Here is a 21,406-nt window from a genome sequence, read left to right as displayed (position 1 = left end):
GAATAATTTTATAATTTTTCTTGTAAATATTATTTTTATTAATAAATTAAAGCAATAAAACGGGCAACGGATTTACATGGCACATTCACTAATACAAACCGTGCTGAGGTTGAATGCTGTCACTGTCTTCTCTTGCCTTGCTAAAATGGATGAACCAACCATGTTGATGACAATGCCATCTCACACATATATCGTTTTCTATTGCCCAAACTAGGTTCCATTTATTATCCTTCTCACCCATCAACAAGGCTTTTTGCTATATTTTTCCACCCCATCAAGATTTGCTTGCTGCGTTGCAGAAGTCTACAACTTTTGATTCTGTGCTTCTAAGGATTCAAAGCTTATCTTATAATTTGAATGTCAACAGCAATCCCACTAGAGGCCATTCATACTTGACTTGTCTTCCAGTAAGCTCGCTTTTTGGTCTTCCTTTCTTCTTCCCTTTCTTTTGCCAGTGAGAATTTTGAATGTTTTTAGACTTCTACTCCTGGCTGGGTGCGTGGTTCGTTATTAGCTACTAAGATTATGGGGTTTGACTATTTTCCTTGTTTGGTAAGCTGGATATTTGGAGACATTAAATCTGCAAACTTGGCTTGAATCTTTTTGGATTTTCCTTTTCCTTTTCCCTTTCCCTGGGATGCTTATCTGGGTGAAAAGATTGTATATTGTTGTCTATTCATCTTTGTAATTTGAAGGGATAACTGGAAATGAATTTGCAATTTTTAGTTATTTTAGCTTGTTTGGTGCTTACGTAGGGCACGAAGATGTTGCAGCTGAGAACTTGTGAATGTGTTTTTGTGCTGTCATATTGTTACTTGGTGCTACTCACGGTTGCTCAAGTTTCAAGTCCCTCAGAAGGTGAATTTAATTTCCCCCCTCAACTTGACTTTTACTTGAATAGATATACAATGATTACGTAGACAAAATGGTTCCAATCATATATGTATTCTTTGAGGTTTTTAGGAGGGTAGAAATGCGTTGTGCTTTGAACTGTTAATTAAAATTATGTTTTAGTTGGAGAATAAGCAAACAATTAGAAAATAAAAATAAGGCAAATAAATTTCTTGCAAAAGATTACACTTCCTCTTTGAATGTGTCATTGTGATTCACAATTTTTTGGTAACGATAGGGAGAGCTGGTTGACAACTGCTCCAGTCTCATGTTCTCAATATTGTGCATTTTTGCAGTTAATGCATTGCTAGCAGTCAAGAACAGTTTGATTGATCCTATGAAGCATCTCAGTAATTGGAACAAGGGAGATCCATGTGCCTTCAATTGGACTGGTGTTTCTTGTTCTGACTCAGCTGGGACTGATGGTTACTTGCATGTTCAAGCGCTGTATGTTCTATGCATTTGCTTTTTGTTGTTATTTCTATTCCTTCTGGTTTTGATGAATAAAGTCATGAATTTCTTTGTTTTACAGAATATAACGAGTAATACAATCATAACTTTGGATACGAATACTTACTGTTTGTTAGATTTGGTGCAGTCAGCTTATGAATATGAATCTTTCTGGATCTTTAGCACCTGAGCTTGGCCAGCTTTCTCAACTGAAAATATTGTGAGTTGCAATATATATTAACCATATTTCTGGGGAATTTACTTCGAGAATCTGAACATGTCTTGCTAATCCTCATCTGGTGATTCTAAGACCCCTTTTCTTCTGTTGTGATATTAAAAGGGATTTTATGTGGAATGAATTGACTGGCAGCATACCAAGAGAGATAGGAAGTCTTTCATCTTTGAAACTCCTGTAAGTTGGTTTCATGTTATTTCACTTTGTAAGTGGGTTGTTTTCCTTCTGCTTCTTTTCATGGTTATCCTTAGGACCTGATTAATTATAAATTCAAGAAGTGTCTTAAATTTCTATCTGAGCTGTCTTTTGTCCTGAAGCTTCAAAGAATTTTCGTACCTAAATATAGAGGATGTTTCAAGCAAGTTTGTTATTTATTTTATCCTTTCTGAAAAAAGGATAAAATAATATGCAACTGGTGGCGTTATTTTCTGAAACCTGTGATGCAAAAATTTAATGAAGTCAATACTATTAAAGGGTGTCAGCAAATCTCACAGTTACTGTTTATATAAACGGATGTCTTAAAAACGAATCTGCACCAGTAGCATGCTTGGAATTAATTTAACCTCTTATGATGTATTATCAATGCAGGCTCTTGAATGGAAACAAATTATCAGGCTCTTTACCTGATGAGTTAGGCTATTTAACAAAACTAAATAGACTTCAAGTAGATCAGAACAACATTTCAGGACCACTACCAAAATCATTCGCTAACATGAGCAGTGTTAGACACCTGTAAGTGTAACTTCAAGCTAAATCCTTATTTGAGTTGTGAAGAGGTTAGCTTCTATTTGCATATGTAATTGTCTTACATGTGATACTTGCAGCCACTTGAATAACAACTCAATCAGTGGTCAAATTCCACCTGAGCTTTACAAACTATCAACTCTCTTTCACTTGTGAGTTAATATTGCATTGGTTTCCCTTTTTGTTCCACTGTCTACATATTTTTGTGATCCATATGCAATGTTTCCCTTGATTGAGAACATGTGAAACAATCTCTGCAGGCTTTTGGATAATAACAACTTATCTGGATATCTTCCACCAGAACTATCAAAGTTGCCAGAGATGCAGATAATGTAGGTGCTCCTTTGACATCGTCTAGAATGTTACCTGGGTCATTATCACATTTAATCATTTATCTTATAATGTGATAATTTATATCCCATGTATATGCATCTGATTAGATTTTCTTAATAGTAGTGGTATTGATCCTAGTAAAAAATTCATTAAAGCTGCAGCATGTTTGTGTTTTTGTGTGTTTGTTTGAGTCTCTGTGTGTGTTGCTTTGAGTAAATTTTGTTCACCGTTCCTTTATTTTCCTCCCTACAGTCAACTCGACAACAACAACTTTAACGGGTCGGGAATTCCAGCTACATATGGCAACCTTTCCAGATTAGCAAAACTGTAAGTCTTAAAAAACCATGCCAGCCTCCATAGCTGTTTCACATTCAGAGGAGGAATCTTCACACTCTTAGTGCTTGCTATATGAATTCTCTAACATGAATACTGATCGTGCAGGTTTTCTAATTTAAAAAATAACTATTTTTTCATATTCATGAACTCATGTTTTACTCTTGTGATTGGGATGCTTAAGTGCTTTGCTTTTGTGTTTATATAAACATGAATCAAATGACAAACTTGTGTTGCATAAATATACACAAAAGAAGTGCTGATGTTACTGTTTTTTTAATTTGTAATCCTCTTTGACAATGTAGAAGTCTCAGAAATTGTAGCTTGCGTGGTGCTATACCTGATCTTAGCAGCATACCAAACCTATACTATTTGTAAGTAGTTTCTACATTTGGTAGTATTCTCATTCTATCAATTCCATTTTATTTGACTACCATATCTATTTTTCCATTACATGCACTTATGGTTCTTGCATTATCTAATTTGGCTTGCAGGGATCTGAGTGAGAACAACCTTAGTGGATCTATACCTTCCAAACTTTCTGATTCTATGAGAACTATGTAAGTAAAACCATGTTGAAAAGGGGAAAGAAAATTAGCAAATTGTAGATAGTATAGATCTGCATTTGTAATATTCTATGTTTGTAAAACCATGTTATAAGTGGAAGATTGGAAGTTATTATACTTCACTACCGACGGATGACTTCACTAGTTTGTGATGAAGGTATTTTGTGTTTGAAAATTCTTGTCAACTGCAGTGATTTGTCAGAGAACCATCTTAATGGATCTATACCTGGAAGTTTCTCAAATCTTCCTTTTCTTCAGAGACTGTGAGATTCTATCTATTTATTCTACTTGTTTTTATTCTTGAAAAGATTAATGGTTCAAGTTAGACGCTCTCATTTGCGAAGCCTATGCACACAAAATATAATATTCTAAATGATTGTATACTGCAGGTCACTTGAAAATAATCTGTTGAGTGGTTCTGTGCCAACTGACATCTGGCAGAACATGACCTCCACTAAAAGCGCTAGACTTACAATGTAAGAATTGAAAGAAGAAATGCATTTAAAATCATTAATTTTCAGCATGAACTTCAGTATACAACACTCTCAGCAAACTTTATAGTATTGGAATAATACTAACTAATCGTTCTGTTCACTTCTCAAATGCAGTGATCTTAGGAACAATTCACTCTCGAGCATTTCAGGGGCACTGAATCCTCCAGATAATGTCACCTTAAGGTAGTATTTTTATGAAGTAGTGTATGCCCTTCTTTTTAATGGTCTGTTTCATACACTTTCTTTTCTGATACAGTTTAGTGTGCCAATTAAAAATATGTCGAAACCTTATAGACCATCGGAAGAAATAATAAGAGAATCACTTGAGTTTGTCAAATATATGGATGTATTAAAAATTGTCTATTAGATGGACGTGTATCTTCCGATGTCCACCCTGCTATTTGGTGCTTCCAGCTTTTGTTTAAGATCTGCAAAATCAACAATGAAACATTCCTTTCCATGCTCTCAGGTTTTGTATAGAAGGCTTCATATACAAAATCCAGGGTCCAAAATTGGAGCCTGCAGGTCGGTTTTCCAATGGTACTAGCTGTTAGGATTTGGAGATAGTGAAAGTTACTTAGAGATGTTGATTTATATTCTTTGATTTGATTATTGTTATCTTCAGAAGTAACTCAAAAATACCAACATGATGATGGCATTGAGAAATACTATTTTGAAAAGAAATTTTTTTTTCCATCAGTCATATTCTGATCATTTTAGCAGTTTTTGTTTAGGCTTGGAGGCAATCCTATTTGTGAAAGTGCAAACACAGCCAACATAACCCAGTTCTGTGGGTCTGAAGATGTAGGAGATAGGAATGCTGAGAGGTCAAGGAAATCTATGATGGCATGTCCTGTTCAAGCATGCCCAACAGATAATTTCTTTGAATATGTCCCAGCTTCACCGCTACCATGCTTTTGTGCCTCCCCTCTAAAAGTTGGATACAGACTTAAAAGCCCTAGTTTCTCTTATTTTGATCCATATGTTCTTCCATTTGAGTTATATGTGACTAGTTCTCTTGACCTGAACCCTTATCAACTGGCAATCGATTCCTATTTCTGGGAAGAAGGCCCTCGTCTAAGGATGTATTTAAAACTTTTTCCTCCAGCTAATAATATGCACTCAAGCAAATTTAATGTATCCGAGGTTCAGAGAATAAGAGGTATATTCACATCATGGCAGTTTCCTGGTGACGATTTCTTTGGACCATATGAGCTTCTCAACTTCACTCTAGTGGGACCTTATGCCGGGAGTATGTATTCAAAGTTTCTACTTCTTTTTAGACTTTGTTATCTTTTTTTATTCTTCTTCAAATGATGCTGAATTGGATTTTGTGCTCTGATCGTCTACCGAACTTGGGTGTTTGTATTGTTTGTGCACCAAGAATTAGTATTTGAGAAACAAGTTAGGCATCTTGATTTATTTCTTTCCTCAAATACAAGTACTGGAAAAAATTGGCTTCTTTTCATAGTAGTTTCTTTGCAAAATATGCTCGTCTGTTTTTTTTAGTAAATTAGCATGTCGTAAGCCTGAAACTTTTTAGTTATATTTGAAGTAACATGTCATGACATGTCGGAAACTTTGCCATTTTTCAAAAGGTAAAATTGTTTCTTTGTTGATAATTCCATTTTTTTTCAAATTATCTAGTTGACTTTAATGCAGTTGCATGAAAATTGTTCAAGCCTCTCCAAAATAGGGAAGTTTGACGATTTAAAGCTAACTTATCTAAGTTTGACACATTTGTATTGAAAATTGTAAAATTTATGAAGTAAAAAGTTCCACTGCTGCTTTATCACCAACTATGGTTCCCATCCATTGGTAGTGCATATTCTTCTCATATGCAATGCCTAGCAAATCTGTGAACTCTTTGATGTGGACAGCCAGTAAGGCTATATGCCTTGGGCAATATGGTCTAGATTTCCTATTGGCACTGAAATTTATGCCTTTGTTTGATTATTACATTAGTTTGCCTCCGACTAATATGTTTGTTTCCTAATGGGTGGCCATATAATTATATACTTTTCTTTTGCCAACAGTGCACTTCGACCCAAAAGGAAAGGGTATCAGCAAAGGAGTTTTGGTAGCCATTATATTAGGTGCTATTGCCTGTGCCATTGCAATATCTTCAGTTCTCACATTTCTTATTGCAGGGAGATATGCTAGAAACCTTAGAAAACTGTCAAGAAGACATTTATGTAAGTTTCTTACTGTGATTGATTCATTTAATAGTTTGTATGTCTGGCTATCCCTGGAAAAGGCTTATGAGACTTTCTTTTCTTTTCTTTTCTTTTTCGGTTTGCAGCATCCAAGGCATCCATGAAAATTGATGATGTGATAGGCTTCACTTTTAAGGAACTGGCCCTGGCTACTGACAACTTCAACAGTTCAACTCAAGTTGGTCGAGGAGGTTATGGAAAGGTTTATAGAGGCATTCTTTCTGATAACTCAATTGTGGCCATAAAGCGTACTGAAGAAGGATCATTACAAGGCCATACAGAATTTTTGTCTGAGATTAAATTGTTGTCGAGGTTGCATCACAGAAATCTAGTTTCACTGGTTGGATATTGTGATGAAGAGGAGCAGGTAATTATTATGGTGCTAACATTAAATCTCATTTTAGATCATTCTGGTTTGCAACTTTGCAAGTGTTTTTGTGACCTTTTTTCTTCGAAGAATAAACAGAAAGCCTTATTTGTTGTTCTGTTCTAAGAACTAGTCTTTTACGGTTGTTCAGCAAAGAAAATATATATCCAAGCAGAAAAGTTTTATTTCATTATTATTTTTACTTTTTTTCTTAGAAGAAAGCATCCAAGGTTCTTGGAAAGGACCTTTTGGCCTTTTCCATTTCATTCTTCCTGAGTAATACTTTCAAGATGTCTTTCCTTTGGCATAGTAAATCAGACTTTAAAAACAGGCAAGATGTTCTTTTCTGTCCCTTACTGTTTAATTTACAAAGACCAACAGCATTACCATCTGCGAAGAGTCCACATTGGTTTTACAAAAAATCAGGATAGAGATGCTGTACTTTAGATGGCTTATGGTCATAGTCTAGCAATTAGATGTGCTTGCTTTTCTGTTTCATGCCTTGCTATTGCAAATAAACTGAGCTGACCCTACCATCTTCTAGAAATTGATCGTGCTAATCCTTGCTCAAGGAAGTGAAGGGATTTGATTTTCTTTTAGCATCAAAACTGTAAAAATTCACGTGGTTGTTTGTGGTTCATGAACAGATGCTTGTGTACGAGTTCATGCCAAATGGTACCTTGCGGGACTGGCTTTCTGGTATGGAAAATCTTCAAATGTTATAGCTCTTTAATCTATTTCATGTCTCCATAATATTCTATACAGAATGTTTACAGTAGTTTTACAAACTTTTAGATCATATAATCATGTATCTCTAATTGCTGATTTTGAGTAATAGTTCATAGCTGAGCAACTCGTGTTGCTAACCTGTTACGAAGGACTAATAATGGATCATCATATTTCACAAATGGACTGTAAACTCAAGCAATCGTACATGTAGCACATAAAATGGTTTCCAGTATCATTCATTTTTTACTCAATGTTTTAGGATCTTCTCATCGGTTTAAGAATTGACATCTTGAATGCTCAACAAAGTTGATGTTCACTGTGTTATGCAGAGAAGGGTAGGGGAACTTTGAAATTTGGTACAAGGTTAAGCATTGCGTTGGGTTCAGCTAAGGGTATTCTTTACCTCCATACCGAAGCACAGCCTCCAGTATTCCACCGGGATATCAAGGCCACCAACATACTCCTGGACTCTAAACTTAATGCTAAAGTTGCTGACTTTGGACTCTCACTTCTTGCTCCTGTGCTGGATGATGAAGGGAATCTTCCTAATCATGTATCAACAGTAGTAAGGGGAACTCCAGTAAGTTTGACTCCATATTATGCTCACTTTCTCAAGAAAACTTAGGGAATAAGGGAAGGAGTATGCATGATGACTTAGTGAATGTGCAAGCTATTATTGATGTGAAGAAAATGAATTCTGCGAGGTTTTCTGATCCTGGTGTTTCACTTGCAAAATTTCCATCTTGTTCTCTTATCTATATATGCCAAGAGGACTACTTATAAATAAAGTGCAGAAATTGGTGAAGTAATAACTAACAGATTCCAAGAACCTTTGTGGTATACCCTGAAGATACCTTTACTGAACATTCAGGTTAGCATGTTCGTGGGCTGGTAACTTCTAGTAACAAATGTAATTTGTTATCCCAATAACTAACTATCCGGTTCAAGAAACTTGTCATGTCTAGATGGCCCAGAAATTAAGCTTTGTAACTTGTTTCATACCTTTGGATAGATAGAAACTGAATCATAAGAATCGCCAGCAAATCCTTGGATGCAACTTGTCTACCATCATTAGATGCTAAGAAGCATCATCTACTTCATTTGAATAACTCTCTTGATTGCCATTGTACATGCAGGGATACCTTGATCCAGAATATTTTTTGACCCATAAGTTGACGGACAAGAGTGATGTCTATAGCCTTGGGATTGTGTTTTTGGAGCTCCTGACTGGCATGCAGCCAATATCACATGGCAAAAACATTGTTCGTGAGGTAATTAAATGGACTCATCTTTCAGGGGTCTTGGGCTCTCTTCTCATTAACATAGCAGTTACAACTTTATCCAGCGATCCGTGAAATTTTCAATTACACCATATTTTGATTGAATAACTTCTCGTTTATGATTTAACAGCAAAAGGCGGAAAATGGGAATTGAGATATATAACGGTGCTAATCCTGATATATGTACTTTGGTTTCAGGTAAACATGGCTTATAAGTCGGGCATTATGTTCTCTATCATAGACAACAGAATGGGTGCTTATCCATCTGAATGTGTGGAGAGATTTGTGGCGTTGGCACTCAGCTGTTGCCAGGACAAGCAAGAAAAGCGGCCGTCAATGCAGGATGTGGTCAGGGAACTGGAAACCATACTCAAAATGATGCCAGAAACCGATGCCATCTATATAGAATCCACTCCCACATATTCTGGCAAATCCACTCCCACATATTCTGGCAAGTCAGCATCATCGTCTTTACTTTACTCAAGCCGGGATCCATACGGCAGTTGAAGTGTTCTGGGAAGCGATCCGAGCAGCGGTGTTGTTCCCATTATCACGCCTCACTAACATCAAAGAAAGCCACAATGAGCAGTTTAGTTAGGTGTAAAGCGGGGGTGTGATGCCCTGTCTTATGCAACACGAGACAAAGTGAAGAGGATAGTTGCAGCTATTGCATGAGTGCTGTCGATACATCTCATAGTTGATAGAGTTTGCAAAGAATAGTTGAGACTCTCTGTCACTAAATAAGGAATCTTCCATCATGTTTACTTCCCCTGAAATATATTGTTTATAATATTTGCGTATTTGGTAGTGCAATTCAATTTTATTTTCTTGACGAAATCACCAATTCGCCAGGAAAATCCTTCTGTGTATTAGTTCTTCATTTTAACCAATTTAGTATAACTTGAAAAAATCGGCTTAGCCAACTGAAATGTGAAAGCAGATGAATCGAAAACATTGAAAGCGAATGAATATGACAGCAAACATTGAAGAAGAAAGCCTTCTTCCAATCATGAAATGTGAACGTAGATGAACTGATTGGCCTCTTTGTCAACCAAGCGTGCTTTCTTCTCTTTTTGGGTTCAGACAAGAGTCCTTCACTGTACTAGCTGCCAATTGGTTATAATCATGCAGAGGATGGTAAACAGTCACCCTGTGTAAAAACAGCCCTTCTCTTCCTCTTCTTCTTCTTCTTTTTTAATTTCACTGTATATTATTTTATACTTAATTAATCAATTAAGATTAAGTTTTCTTTCCCCTGAACACGTCTTCATCCATTTAATACATTTTAAAAAAATTCTTTTGAATCCATGCCGAGATTCAAACCCAAAAAATTAGGAAAAAAGAAATATACATCTTACACTCCTGATTTTTATGTTTTTTTTTATCATATCATAAAAAATTTAAATCGATAACATCCATAATTGTAAATTCAACAAATTAACTAAATATTATTCAAGGAATTAAGTTGGGATTTTTTGGTATTTTTTATATCTTTTAGTTTTATTTTTTTTTGTTAATTCCACCATTTAGTATAAGATTTTTATTGAATTTATACTTTAGTTTTAGTTAATGAAAAATTAATTTTGGTATTTTTTATTATATAATAAAATAAAAAATTAATCTAACTCAATGAAGTAGTCCCAAAGTTAACAAACTAACTAAATATCAATTAAAAAGATCAATAGTTATTTTTTAAAATTTAAATTATTTTGTCAAATTTATATCCAATCAACGTTAAAAGCGTTAGCAAAAAAAAAACTAAAAAAAAAAAAGGGAAAACAACCCTTTACATTGAAGAAAAATGAACATAAAGAGAGTGGGATCAACACGATAACAAAAGACAAACAAAATTCATAAAATGACAAAAAAAAAAGGGGGGGGGGATTATCTCACTAATAACACCCACCATCCAATATCATGACAAACTGTATGTATGTATGTATGTATGTACGTATGTATGTATATTCATGTGGCTTTATTTGCCGTTTTACAGGTGTGGATGTTGGTTACTCTTGTTCCAAGTTGTCTCTTGGTTTCTTCTGTTAAATTAATAGTTAATGTGGTGAGACCAGAGGACAGAGTCGTCATAAACAAAGGTTTTATATTTCGATGGGTCTTTATTTTAGGATGAGAATTCTATCTCAAGCATACCCGACCGTTCTTAATAAAAATTAATTTTTAGATAGTTATTTTATTTAATAAATAATTAATAAAATATACATATTATTTAAAAAAACTCAAATTAATTTTATATTGTATTTATATATTTATTAAAAAAATTAGATTTTTTTAATACAATATAATACATATATATCAAAATATCGAGATAAAACATCCACATATATATATATATATAAATTTTATTGAATCATGAATAATAATTAGGTAACAAATACTTAAAAATCAATAAATAATTTATAAATATTTATATTTTTTACTTGACAACTAATAAATAAGATATAAATATAAAAAATATTAATGTATCAAAATAATTTAAAATATTAAAAAAATTAATTTTTTAAAAAAATATTTTAAAAAAAATAAAATAATAATAAACTACTGATGTTAAAGAATGTAAGTTTAGATTAGGTATTATACAAACAAACAACCAAACAAATATGAGCTCCGTGGCTATGGCAATTCCCAGATGGGTTTTTAAAAAAAAAAAATCAAGCAGGACCGGTGATGTCATAAAACAAAAGCATTATTTATTTAGAACATGTTTGGCTTTATATGTTAACATGAAGCTTTTAATAATTTTAATTTTTTTACTTTAAATAATTTTCATTTTATGTTTTGAAATATTTTAATATTAAAAAAAATTTAAAAATATAAAAATATTATTTTTATATAAAAAACATTTTAAAAAATAATGATGCATATTTTCCCGGACATCCCGTAGCCTCACCACTCACTGACTTAATTTATGTTTGGAGGCTTTGCTGGTTTCGATATAGAAAACAACGTGCTCTCTCTCATTTACAAATAAATTATTTATGCAATTCCATTCTTTCATCTTTTAGGAAGTATACTTGTCCCCTTCCATAGTTCTATTTTCTGTCTCCGTATCTGTATCAAGAATTCAATAACACTTGCTAGACCCATTTCTTCGAATTGAGCCCGCTTTTCATCAATCGGGGTAAGTTTCTTTTCCTCTATCTGATCGTGAATTGAGGGTTCTTTATTTTATTCAAGAATTTTAGGGTTTTTTTTTTTTTTTTTGAAAAAAGTTGGAAACTTCCACTTCACAATCAAAGTCCCAATTGGGAATTTTGTATAAAATTCGAAAATTTTCATCTTTTTGACCTGTGACACCACAGAAACCAAATGGGTTCTTAAGGATTTCGAAAAGTTTTTTACTTTACATTAATACTGTCGTGCTCTTGGATTGTTGACTTGAGAGGATCAAATTGTTGACTAGGGAGGATCAAGAGGGCACATTTAGATGTCTATAATTTCAGTTGTTTTACCATTTTGAATTCTTTAGATCCTTGAATGTGATCATGAACTTATCACAATGCTGTGCTTTTTATGCTTTTTTAAGGATTTTCTGCTGAAAGGGTTTAGAAGGCCACCTCAATTGTTTTATTTCTTTTTCCCTCTTTATCTGAATTTATGGTGTAATTTGATGAGCAAGTATTTATGATTCATATCATATCATTTGCTTATGAATTTCTTTTGAACTTGGGCAGCATCAAGCAAGTTCCTGGCACAACTCGGACAGCATTGTTGTGTCTACTCCATTGCTCAAGTCAATCTGAAAGCTTAATTGATTATATTCAGAATTCTCCGGAATGAGATTTTAATAGTATAGTTGCCAAATTTGTATAGGAGTTAGGTGTGCAGGTTAAGGAAGTGAAATGTTTTTGGGTTGCGAACAAAGAACCACGAGGTTCATATTAAAGCAAGTTTTCCTATTTTTTCTGCTCTCTCTAGTGTTCTTTGCATGCATTTCAGCAGAATCTGATAGTGATAATTCTGAAAGGTTAAGGTCGGCTCCTCATAAAAATGTGAGGAACAATGTTATAGATGGCAGTGGTACAGAGAATGCAGTTGATTTTGAGGGTACAGGTGGTGGGATGAAGGTGGGGAATGGTGGTTATAACAGAGTTTCGATATCTACAGTTGCACTATTTACATTGGCCATGGCTGCTGCCACTGGCTTAGGTGCTGTCCCATTCTTTTTTGTGGAGCTAGACCCTCAGTGGGAAGGGTTGTGCGGTGGGATGGCTGCTGGTGTGATGTTGGCTGCTAGCTTTGACCTCATACAGGAAGGACAAAGCCATGGTGCTGGCAGTTGGGTTGTGATTGGGATTTTATCTGGTGGAATTTTCATTTTGCTGTGTAAGAAGGTAATAAGTCAGCATATCACATTTAATATGAAGTTTTCTTCTTCTTCCAGCTAAAACTGATTTGTGCTTCTGGGTTCTTACTCTTACTTGATTATGGGTTGGGATGCATCTGTTCCTCTTTCAATGTTTCATAAAAGGCGTGTATGTTTGGTTGTTTTTCCTATTTGGGGTAGCGATGAGAACATGCATTCAGTAGTTTTACGATAAGGTTCTTATTCCTTTCTCTTTTATGGCACTTTATTTGGGAACTTTGACAAGGTGTCAAGCTAGGAAACCCCTGAAGAGAGTTTATAAATCCATTTGTTGAAAGTTAGCAAACAATTTTATTCTTATATGTTTATTGATTTTATGTTGTGGCTTCAATTTATGTTTGTTTGGATTTACATATGTGCATGTATAATTTACATGTGTGTATTCATGCATGTTCCTTGTTGTTGGTATCTCATTATGCTATATGATTTCTTGTTTCAGTTTCTTGAACAATATGGGGAAGTAAGCATGTTGGACATTAGAGGTGCTGATGCAACTAAAGTTGTTCTTGTTATTGGAATTATGACTCTTCATTCATTTGGGGAGGGTTCTGGTGTTGGTGTCTCTTTTGCTGGCTCAAAAGGCTTTTCTCAAGGACTTTTGGTAACTTTGGCCATAGCCGTGCACAACATACCGGAGGGGTTAGCAGTGAGTATGATGCTTGCATCAAAGGGTGTTTCTCCACAAAATGCAATGCTATGGAGCGTAATTACATCTTTGCCTCAGGTAATGCATTATACTTCACAAAGTCCATGCGTATAACTCACCTCCGGAGATCACTCTGTGAGACATTTTGAATCAGTACAATTAAACGAACAAGAAAAAAGCAAATCATAGAAGCAACATTTTTAAAAATGTCGTGCATTTATTATCAGGATAAGATTTGGAGAACTTCCTCATCTCTTCTAGTTTTGTATGCTTCCTCATGATGTTTCTGCTAGATTGGTAAGAGCTTGGAGGACCCACCATAGTTAAAATCAGTTTCATGTTTGAAATTTGTTGTTGGCAATAATTTTACCTGTGTTAGACAGATCTCGATCGTATTAACTGCTTGTGGTTTGGAAGTGTTCTGTTCAAATCCAACCTCTTTGATTAGTTTGCTCTACTGTGGTCGTTTCTTCATGTTTGGAAAATGGGGATCGGATTACAGGTTGGGCAAGAACACCAACCCAGTCTAAGGGCCATTTCAAGAAAGAGATCTGGCTAATCTTAGAAGGTTCCTGGTTGAGGGTGAGGAATTCATGCTGACAGGAACCTTTATGCATGAGTGGAGCAAGACTCTTACATTTTTGTAAGGCCATTTATTTTGCTTTGCAGTGTGAAGCAAATTTGATCTAGGAAAAAAAATTGAGAGCCCTTTTCAGGGTTTATTTAACTCTTGATTGTGCAAGACTTGAGATCTTGCTACCTATCCAAGCTTATATTCAGATCATTAAAATACTAGCAGCAAGAATTTGGTCTCTCCACAAACATTTTCCCTGAAGTAACAAAATATATCCAAATAATATGGTTACTGGGTCAACAATATTGTGTTAGTATGATTATTGTTGGCATTCTTGATTATTAATCATTTACTTATTACAGCCCATCGTAGCTGTTCCTGCTTTCATGTGTGCTGGTGCATTTAGCAAGTTCCTTCCTTTCTGCACGGGCTTTGCTGCTGGATGTATGATCTGGATGGTGGTTTCCGAGGTGCTTCCTGATGCTTTCAAGGTAATTTGCTGATAGAGATAGGGAACCTTGAATCCTAAATGTCAAAATAGTTTCAAATAAGTTCAAAATGAATTTTTTTCCATCATTTTTATGTGTCTACTTTTGTTTTATCATGAAAATGCTAAATTCTTGTTGATTTTTTTTATTACAGGAAGCCTCTCCTCCTCAAGTGGCATCAGCAGCTACAATTTCTGTAGCATTTATGGAAGCTCTCAGCACTGCTTTTGAGAATTTCAGCCATGACTACAAGTGAGTTGCTACGAACTTCACTTTTCTGAGAATGCATCTTCTGAAGTGGTAAAATTGTGTTATTGGTCAAGTTTCCCATTGTGTCACACGTCACCTTGACATAAACATACTGATATTAGATGACAGCCATGGTATCTAATAACTGGTATCCTCTTTTGAAGCCCATAATATCTTACTATCCTGATTGTCATATGTGATACCTGCTTTGGTGCATCTTATGTTATATTGCAGCTCATGACATAGTAATGACATTCAGCTTCTCCACCTTAATTTTAATTAGGAAAATCATCTCTCTTGGGATTTGTAATTTAAATGAATTGAAAATGATGCAAACAACTGCTTTTGGGACATATAGTTACTAAACCCCACCAGGTCATCTTGATTGCATGGAACATTTAGGTCATCTGAAACCTTTTCCACCAAGCATGCTTTAAAATCTTTCATTGCACATGTAATCCTTTCTAGGCTTACAGTTGACTGTTGCAAGTGAAAGTGATTACTGGGAATTGATTTCAAATTGAATGAGAAGAGACTGAGGGAATGCTTTTTGACCTTTGCACATTCAATCTACTCAACGCAGCATTTTATGTTGTGATGTTTATGTTAAACGCAGCGTTTTATGTTATGTTTATATTTTGTTTTCTTAGTTTTTCTCAAGGCAACGTGTGGCTAGGTTAGTGGATGTCAGGAATTCCTATTCTGTAGGAACTTCCTTTGTACTGCTGCTGTGTATGTAATAGAATGGACAAAGAGAAAGACAGCTAAGAAATTTTAACAAACAATGAATGAATGAAGAAGGAATTCTGGTGAATCATCCTTATGTTCTATCCATTATTAATCCCTTATCTTTTCCATTGTTTTCTTTATACTTGATTAATCTGCATGAATTCTTCCTTCCTGGATAACATGTTGGTTGGTTCACTGAGATTTGGTCTTGCACCGTTGACAACACCTCTATTCATGCATGCAGTTTTGCATTTAGTTCTTGTAAGGCAGCCTTGATCTGCATGATTGGGTTTTTTTTTTTCATTGACCAAAGTTGGCCCGTACCATAAACAGAATGTATATTCCCTCCCTCCATCAAAGAAATACTTTCTTGCCGACAAGTTTGTCAGATTATGAGATGCCAATCCTAAATGCAACCTCGCCACTTTGGGTTTTATGTTGATTTTGCATGTTTTGCTCATCTTCCATTTACTTGTATTTATTAATTTCATTCCTGTATATTGCAGTTCAGAGGATGCTTCAGGCTTCTTTGTTTCATTGCTTTTTGGTCTGGGGCCATTGCTTGGTGGCTTCATTCTTGTTGTATTTGCTCTTGCATTCCATCTTCAGCATGCCCTTCTCATGGGTGCAGCATCTGGCATTGCCTTTATCCTTGCCGCCTGGCGACCTCTCCAGCTACTCGTGTATTCAAAGATGGGGTTCTTCTCCCTCATATTTTTGCTTGCCCTGGGAGCAGCATTTGTCCATGTTTCAAGCTTTAGCATTTTGAAACTTGCAGGTCGCAAAAAGGCATCGGTGAATAATTTACCTACAGCAAATGGTTTTTCGGTGAGTGTTCACACCCTCCAGTCATTCTTGTCATGTGGAGCAGTTGCCTTTCATGCACTGGCTGAGGGGCTGGCTTTAGGAGTGGCTGCACCAAAAGCTTATGGACTTGGTCGGCACATGGTCCTTCCTGTATCTCTTCATGGACTCCCTCGGGGTGCAGCTGTTGCTAGTTGCATATTTGGGGCTACTGATAGCTGGCATAATTCCCTAGCAGCAGCAACTTTAATTGGATTTGTGGGTCCAATATCTGCTATCGGAGCGATACTTGCAGGAATTGACTACAGTGGTCTGGATCATGTAATGGTCTTTGCATGTGGTGGATTGCTCCCTAGCTTTGGAAACATAATTAGAAGAGGAGTAAGGTTGGATGCTCGGAAGGGGGGTTTTGGGCTAGCAATTGGGGTGGGGTTTGCTAGTCTCTGTTTGATGTGTACAAAATTGGTTTGCTTGCACACACCTTACTGCAATTCTGCTCCAGAGGCTGTGAGATGAGATGAGATGATGTACTGTGATAATCAGTTACAGTGGTGCAATGCATATGCTGCAATTAGCATGTCGGCACCTATGATATACACAAGCATGCATAGATAACTTGTAGAGTAGAATATGCGGAAAAGAGGAGATACAGAGGAGACATCTGGTGGAGAATGTATTCTCCCTCGCATTGTACAATAATTTCTTTCTCATTTTTTTTCCTATTTGAATTATCCTCCGAGAGGAGATGAATGTTTGTGGAGTTTGCTGAGTACAGTAGTCTGAGTTTGAGAGACCATTTACTTGCTAAAAAGTTACTACAAGAAAGCTTCTATGGGTAGACGCGTGCACCTGTGAGGGAGGGACGAGCACTCTAGTCTAAATCTTCCCTTCCCTATTATCAACAATCAAGGGGGCATTATCCTAAACACTCTTATCAAAACTTGTTGGCATGATTGTTTTTATATTTTAATATATTTTTAGTGTTTTTAGATCAAAATTTAAAAATATTTTTTAAAAAATAATTATTAATTTTTCGAACACATGATCAGCTAGCGTCTGCCGTCTTGCTAGGCGATCCTTCGTTCTTAATTCCCAATTTATGGTTTGACAGCTGCAAAGTTCTGAGGTGTCCCATCCCACGCACCTAATAGGGAATCTAAACTTGATGAAACTTGACTAGGGTTTATTAGAGAAACTTGACTAGTGTTTTTGTTTGAGGGCGTGGGCTGTAATTCTGTCGGCAGATAGTCATATTCATAGCTTATGAAGTTCTACTTTTAATCTAGAATATGAATACTGTAAATTAGTCGCCCTGAGAAATATCTACATCCTTGTGTTTGCCAAAATTTCCCAATTTCACCGATGTTTATTCTGTCAATCAAAACCATCCAATACGATGGATTAGGCCTAACTTTTGATGTAACAAAGAGAGAGAGAGAGAGAGAGAGAGAAGCAGATTGAAAAGCGTTGTTGTGAAAAAAACAAAAGAAAAGGACTTTCCATTATGAACGCACAAAAGGAATTTATTTCCTTCTCTCACCAACACCACCATTAAAGGTCCAGAACTTCTTGCCCCACTAACCCACCACCTTAGCTATAGCTAAAACTAAAAAAATCTCTTATGGTAACGAGTAATGCTTAGAAGAGATTATTAGCCAAGAACGAATACCATCCAAGTTAGTTCCCCTCTCCATCAAATATGTTCTCCTTACTTCGTTATAGGCTTGAAGCATTCCTTTGCCCGGTGGTGAAAACACACACAAATATGAAAAGGATGAATCAGCAAATCAAAAAACGAAATAAAAAATCGATATATATGATTCAATCACTCTCAACCTCTTGTAACTGAAGTGATACTTCAATATTTAAGCTGAAAAATCCTGAAGAACGACATTTTAAAGGGGAATACAAGCAGCAGCTTGTTCACATTCAGTTTGGCCAGCATCATTAAATAAAATCCCCCAAATCATTTAACATCCAAGATTTCCATCAACACTAGACAGACTCCATTGCAAACTTTATTGATATAAACCATATGGATTGAGGATGCCAAGAGAAAACCTTCCCAAAGCACAACCACCCGTGAAAGTTGAAAAAGTTTTATCACTTGAACGTCGACTGATTGCTCTGCAAAAAAAAGTTTATCACTTGAAAATCGACTGATTGCTCTGCAACTCGTCTCCTCCATCAAGCAGTTTCTCCTTCTCTGGAGCAGCCAGCCCAACATCAACATCAACCAGCTTTGGTTCTTCAACGCTCTGAGAACCCGTCATCCTCGCCAATATCACAAACGACATCCCACCAAGAACATTATTCAAGCACCTAAGAACCACGACCGATGTCTTAAACGCCAAGGGAGAAAGTCCTTTCTCCAACAAAAACTCAGCCCCATTCAGCGTCTGGTACCTCAAATTACTACTAAACCCCATATGAATTGCCCAAGTCAATGCATTCAAAACAGTGGGAGGTGCCTTATTCGGCGTCTCAAAAGTGGGATCCATCTTCTTCCTCATCTTAATCAACCCATTTGAAAGCGCAGTCCCTACCAAACCCGCGGCAAAACCAACAGCAGCAAAAATAGTTCCTTTATAAACAAAAGTACCAAGCCTGTTCATAAAACCATATGCACCAGGTTCAAACATATGACTTGTCGGACAATTGGCGAAAATTGCAGGCAATGTCTGACTAGTAGCAGCCGCAGTAGGCGCAAGCAAATACATCAAGGTAAAATTCAGTATACAACCAACAACCAGGGTCGAAAAAACAAAATCCAACTCGTCAAGACCAAAATTCGGCCGCGAAGCCATATCACCAAGAACACAAGCAGACACACCAACTAATTCCTCCATCAATACCTTAAAAGGGAACTGCGGATCCGCAGCGACCCGCGATCTCCACCCATTTAGAAAAAGACCCAGAACCCCAAACCCCGCCGCGGACGATGATGAATTGTCAGAACTCGAATCACCAGCTCCTCCGCCGCCGCCGCCACTCCAGTTTCCACCATCTCCGCCACTGCCACCGAAGCCTCCACCGGCATTGGAAAGGTGGGGTGGTTTGGAATGGAGGAGGCGGAGGGAGGGATTCAGAGGGGTAGAGAAAGGGAAAGAGAGAGAAGGAGAATTGGGATTTGGGAATCTAGGGTTGTTTTGTTTGCTGAAATTAGCAGCGTATTGCCTTGCAAATGTCGAGAATCGCAGTTGGGCTGCTGCCGTTGCCATTTTTTAACTGAATAAAAAAAAAAGATGGATTAACATAGGATGAAAACAATGATTTTACAGATCTAAGAGTGCTGATTAAAGATTTTAAAAAAATGTACCTGGGACTCGAACACGACGATCGAATCAGAAGGGTTTCGGTTTATTTATACTGATAGTTAAGTGATAGGTGGAGTGGAAGGGAAAACAAAAGGAGTAGCAGAACGCTGCAGTCGGAGAGGGAACGTTGTTGTTGTCGCCGCTGCCTGTTGGAGAGACTGAGAAAGAAATATATAGATATATATATATATATAGAGAGAGAGAGAGAGAGAGAGAGAGAGAGAGAAGGTACGGGTTTTACATATTTATTTATGTCGTATGATGATGATGCAAAGGCTAAAACCCTAGGAGGTCTTGCCGCTGTGAGGATATGCTTGTTATTGTACGGGAATTTATTAAATCATTTTTATTTAAAAATATATTATGATAATATATTTTTAAAAATATTATTTTTAACAGTAAAAAATCAAAAAAATAAAAAATTTAATTTAAAAAAACCTTTTAACCATACTTTTAAACTAACTCTTACTTTTGTACTTTAAACAGGGGGATTTTATTTTGTTTAGCATGATAAATTAAGTAATATCAACTTTTTTCTAGTTTACCATTAGGAATCTCAACTTTAATCTTTATCCATTGATTTGTTAATCAACTAATAAGATATGTAAGGTGATTATATATTATTACATGGATATAAAAATTAATACTAATTTCATTTTAAATTTGAGTACACGCTAGTTAAGTAAAGCAAACCAAAAAAACAAAAATATATAAGCTAAAGTTTATTGTAATTAAAATATATATATATATATATATATATATAACATGCATGATCAATTAGAATTTCTTTTAGAGTTTTTATTTTTTCATATCTAGTTTTAATAAATATTAATTAAAAACATATCTAGTTTTAATAAATATTAATTAAAGAAATTTTATTTTTTATTAATATAAATATTTGAGTCAGCTTATATATATTTCAATTAATTTAATTCATCATGAAATACCTTAAATAATTTTATAAATTTTAAAATTAATAATTATATAAATTTTTATTAATCATTAAATTAGTAATTATAAAGATCGAATTTAAAATTATAAAGAAAATAAATTTTTTAGTCTTAAATTTTTACCATTAAACAAATGATATATTAAAATTTTAGAAACATTGATAAAAAATTGAAATTGAAATTGAAATGTGTAATTGTAACGTTATTAATAAATCATTTGTTTCTTATAAAATTTTAGGAGGGGGTTGTTGGGGATCGTGACTGCCAGCCGCCCCCCAGCCACAGCCAATCACGTAATTCTCTTTTCTTTTTGTCACGGTGCCAGAACCTGGGATGCCACGTGTATTTGTGTGTTCTGTACATGCTCTGCTTGTTATTTTTAATTAATATTTTAATATTTAATCAAGTAGCAAGCATCCGACCTTAGCTCAGTTGGTAGAGCGGAGGACTGTAGTTGTTGCTGTAATCCTTAGGTCGCTGGTTCGAATCCGGCAGGTCGGAATTTGCTTTTATTTTGTTTTCCAAAATATTTTTTATTTAAAAATGTATTAATATAATTTACTTTTTATTTTTAAAAATTTATTTGTTGCATTTACATATCAAAAATAATTTAAAATATATATTTTT

The 21,406-nt window shown here is 35.4% G+C and overlaps 3 protein-coding genes and 1 non-coding gene across 5 annotated transcripts; 3 read left to right on the top strand and 1 right to left on the bottom strand.

The window, feature by feature from the left end:
* Positions 1-127: 127 nt before the first annotated feature.
* Positions 128-9,470, top strand: LOC105121834 (probable LRR receptor-like serine/threonine-protein kinase At1g06840). Of its 2 annotated transcripts, none has more exons than XM_011020656.1 (21): positions 128-407; positions 756-858; positions 1,188-1,338; positions 1,490-1,561; positions 1,682-1,753; positions 2,165-2,308; positions 2,401-2,472; positions 2,581-2,652; positions 2,906-2,980; positions 3,292-3,360; positions 3,481-3,546; positions 3,744-3,815; positions 3,942-4,028; positions 4,161-4,229; positions 4,781-5,298; positions 6,083-6,241; positions 6,349-6,629; positions 7,277-7,328; positions 7,688-7,938; positions 8,495-8,629; positions 8,837-9,470. In XM_011020656.1, exons 2-21 carry the CDS (start codon positions 765-767, stop codon positions 9,143-9,145), a joined length of 2,820 nt encoding a protein of 939 aa, XP_011018958.1. In that variant the 5' UTR covers positions 128-407; positions 756-764; the 3' UTR covers positions 9,146-9,470. The 2 variants fall into 2 exon arrangements, with proteins under 2 accessions (XP_011018958.1, XP_011018957.1); XM_011020655.1 differs by lacking the exon at positions 128-407 and adding an exon at positions 428-552.
* A 2,052-nt stretch (positions 9,471-11,522) lies between these two features.
* Positions 11,523-17,350, top strand: LOC105121832 (putative zinc transporter At3g08650). The gene is made up of 6 exons (XM_011020652.1): positions 11,523-11,777; positions 12,331-12,990; positions 13,462-13,746; positions 14,605-14,733; positions 14,885-14,982; positions 16,215-17,350. The coding sequence occupies exons 2-6, from the start codon at positions 12,499-12,501 to the stop codon at positions 17,026-17,028; spliced, it is 1,818 nt and encodes a 605-aa protein (XP_011018954.1). The 5' UTR covers positions 11,523-11,777; positions 12,331-12,498; the 3' UTR covers positions 17,029-17,350.
* A 958-nt stretch (positions 17,351-18,308) lies between these two features.
* On the bottom strand, positions 18,309-20,042 carry LOC105121831 (uncharacterized). Its single transcript, XM_011020651.1, has 2 exons — positions 19,832-20,042; positions 18,309-19,740 (listed from the first exon to the last, which is right to left on the bottom strand). Exon 2 carries the CDS (start codon positions 19,731-19,733, stop codon positions 18,657-18,659), a length of 1,077 nt encoding a protein of 358 aa, XP_011018953.1. The 5' UTR covers positions 19,734-19,740; positions 19,832-20,042; the 3' UTR covers positions 18,309-18,656.
* Positions 20,043-21,196: 1,154 nt separating this feature from the next.
* TRNAY-GUA (transfer RNA tyrosine (anticodon GUA)) lies at positions 21,197-21,280 on the top strand. The gene is given in 2 exon segments: positions 21,197-21,233; positions 21,245-21,280. It is a non-coding gene; the product is annotated as a tRNA-Tyr (tRNA).
* Positions 21,281-21,406: the final 126 nt, after the last annotated feature.

Source organism: Populus euphratica, unplaced genomic scaffold (genome assembly GCF_000495115.2).
Source record: "Populus euphratica unplaced genomic scaffold, PopEup_1.0 scaffold46.1, whole genome shotgun sequence".
In the NCBI taxonomy this organism is placed as follows: Eukaryota; Viridiplantae; Streptophyta; class Magnoliopsida; order Malpighiales; family Salicaceae; genus Populus; species Populus euphratica.
The sequence above is the reverse complement of the archived record's forward strand: the minus strand, read 5'-3'. Positions and strand labels throughout refer to the sequence as shown.

Coding starts and splice junctions, on each gene's coding strand:
- LOC105121831 (XM_011020651.1), bottom strand. CDS start 19,733: ATGGCAACGGCAGCAGCCCAACTGCGATTCTCGACATTTGCAAGGCAA.
- LOC105121832 (XM_011020652.1), top strand. CDS start 12,499: ATGTTTTTGGGTTGCGAACAAAGAACCACGAGGTTCATATTAAAGCAA. Junction 14,734..14,884: donor TGCTTCCTGATGCTTTCAAG/GTAATTTGCTGA, acceptor TTTTTATTACAG/GAAGCCTCTCCTCCTCAAGT. Junction 14,983..16,214: donor AATTTCAGCCATGACTACAA/GTGAGTTGCTAC, acceptor TGTATATTGCAG/TTCAGAGGATGCTTCAGGCT.
- LOC105121834 (XM_011020655.1), top strand. CDS start 526: ATGGGGTTTGACTATTTTCCTTGTTTG. Junction 1,754..2,164: donor CTTTCATCTTTGAAACTCCT/GTAAGTTGGTTT, acceptor TTATCAATGCAG/GCTCTTGAATGGAAACAAAT. Junction 3,547..3,743: donor TCTGATTCTATGAGAACTAT/GTAAGTAAAACC, acceptor TGTCAACTGCAG/TGATTTGTCAGAGAACCATC.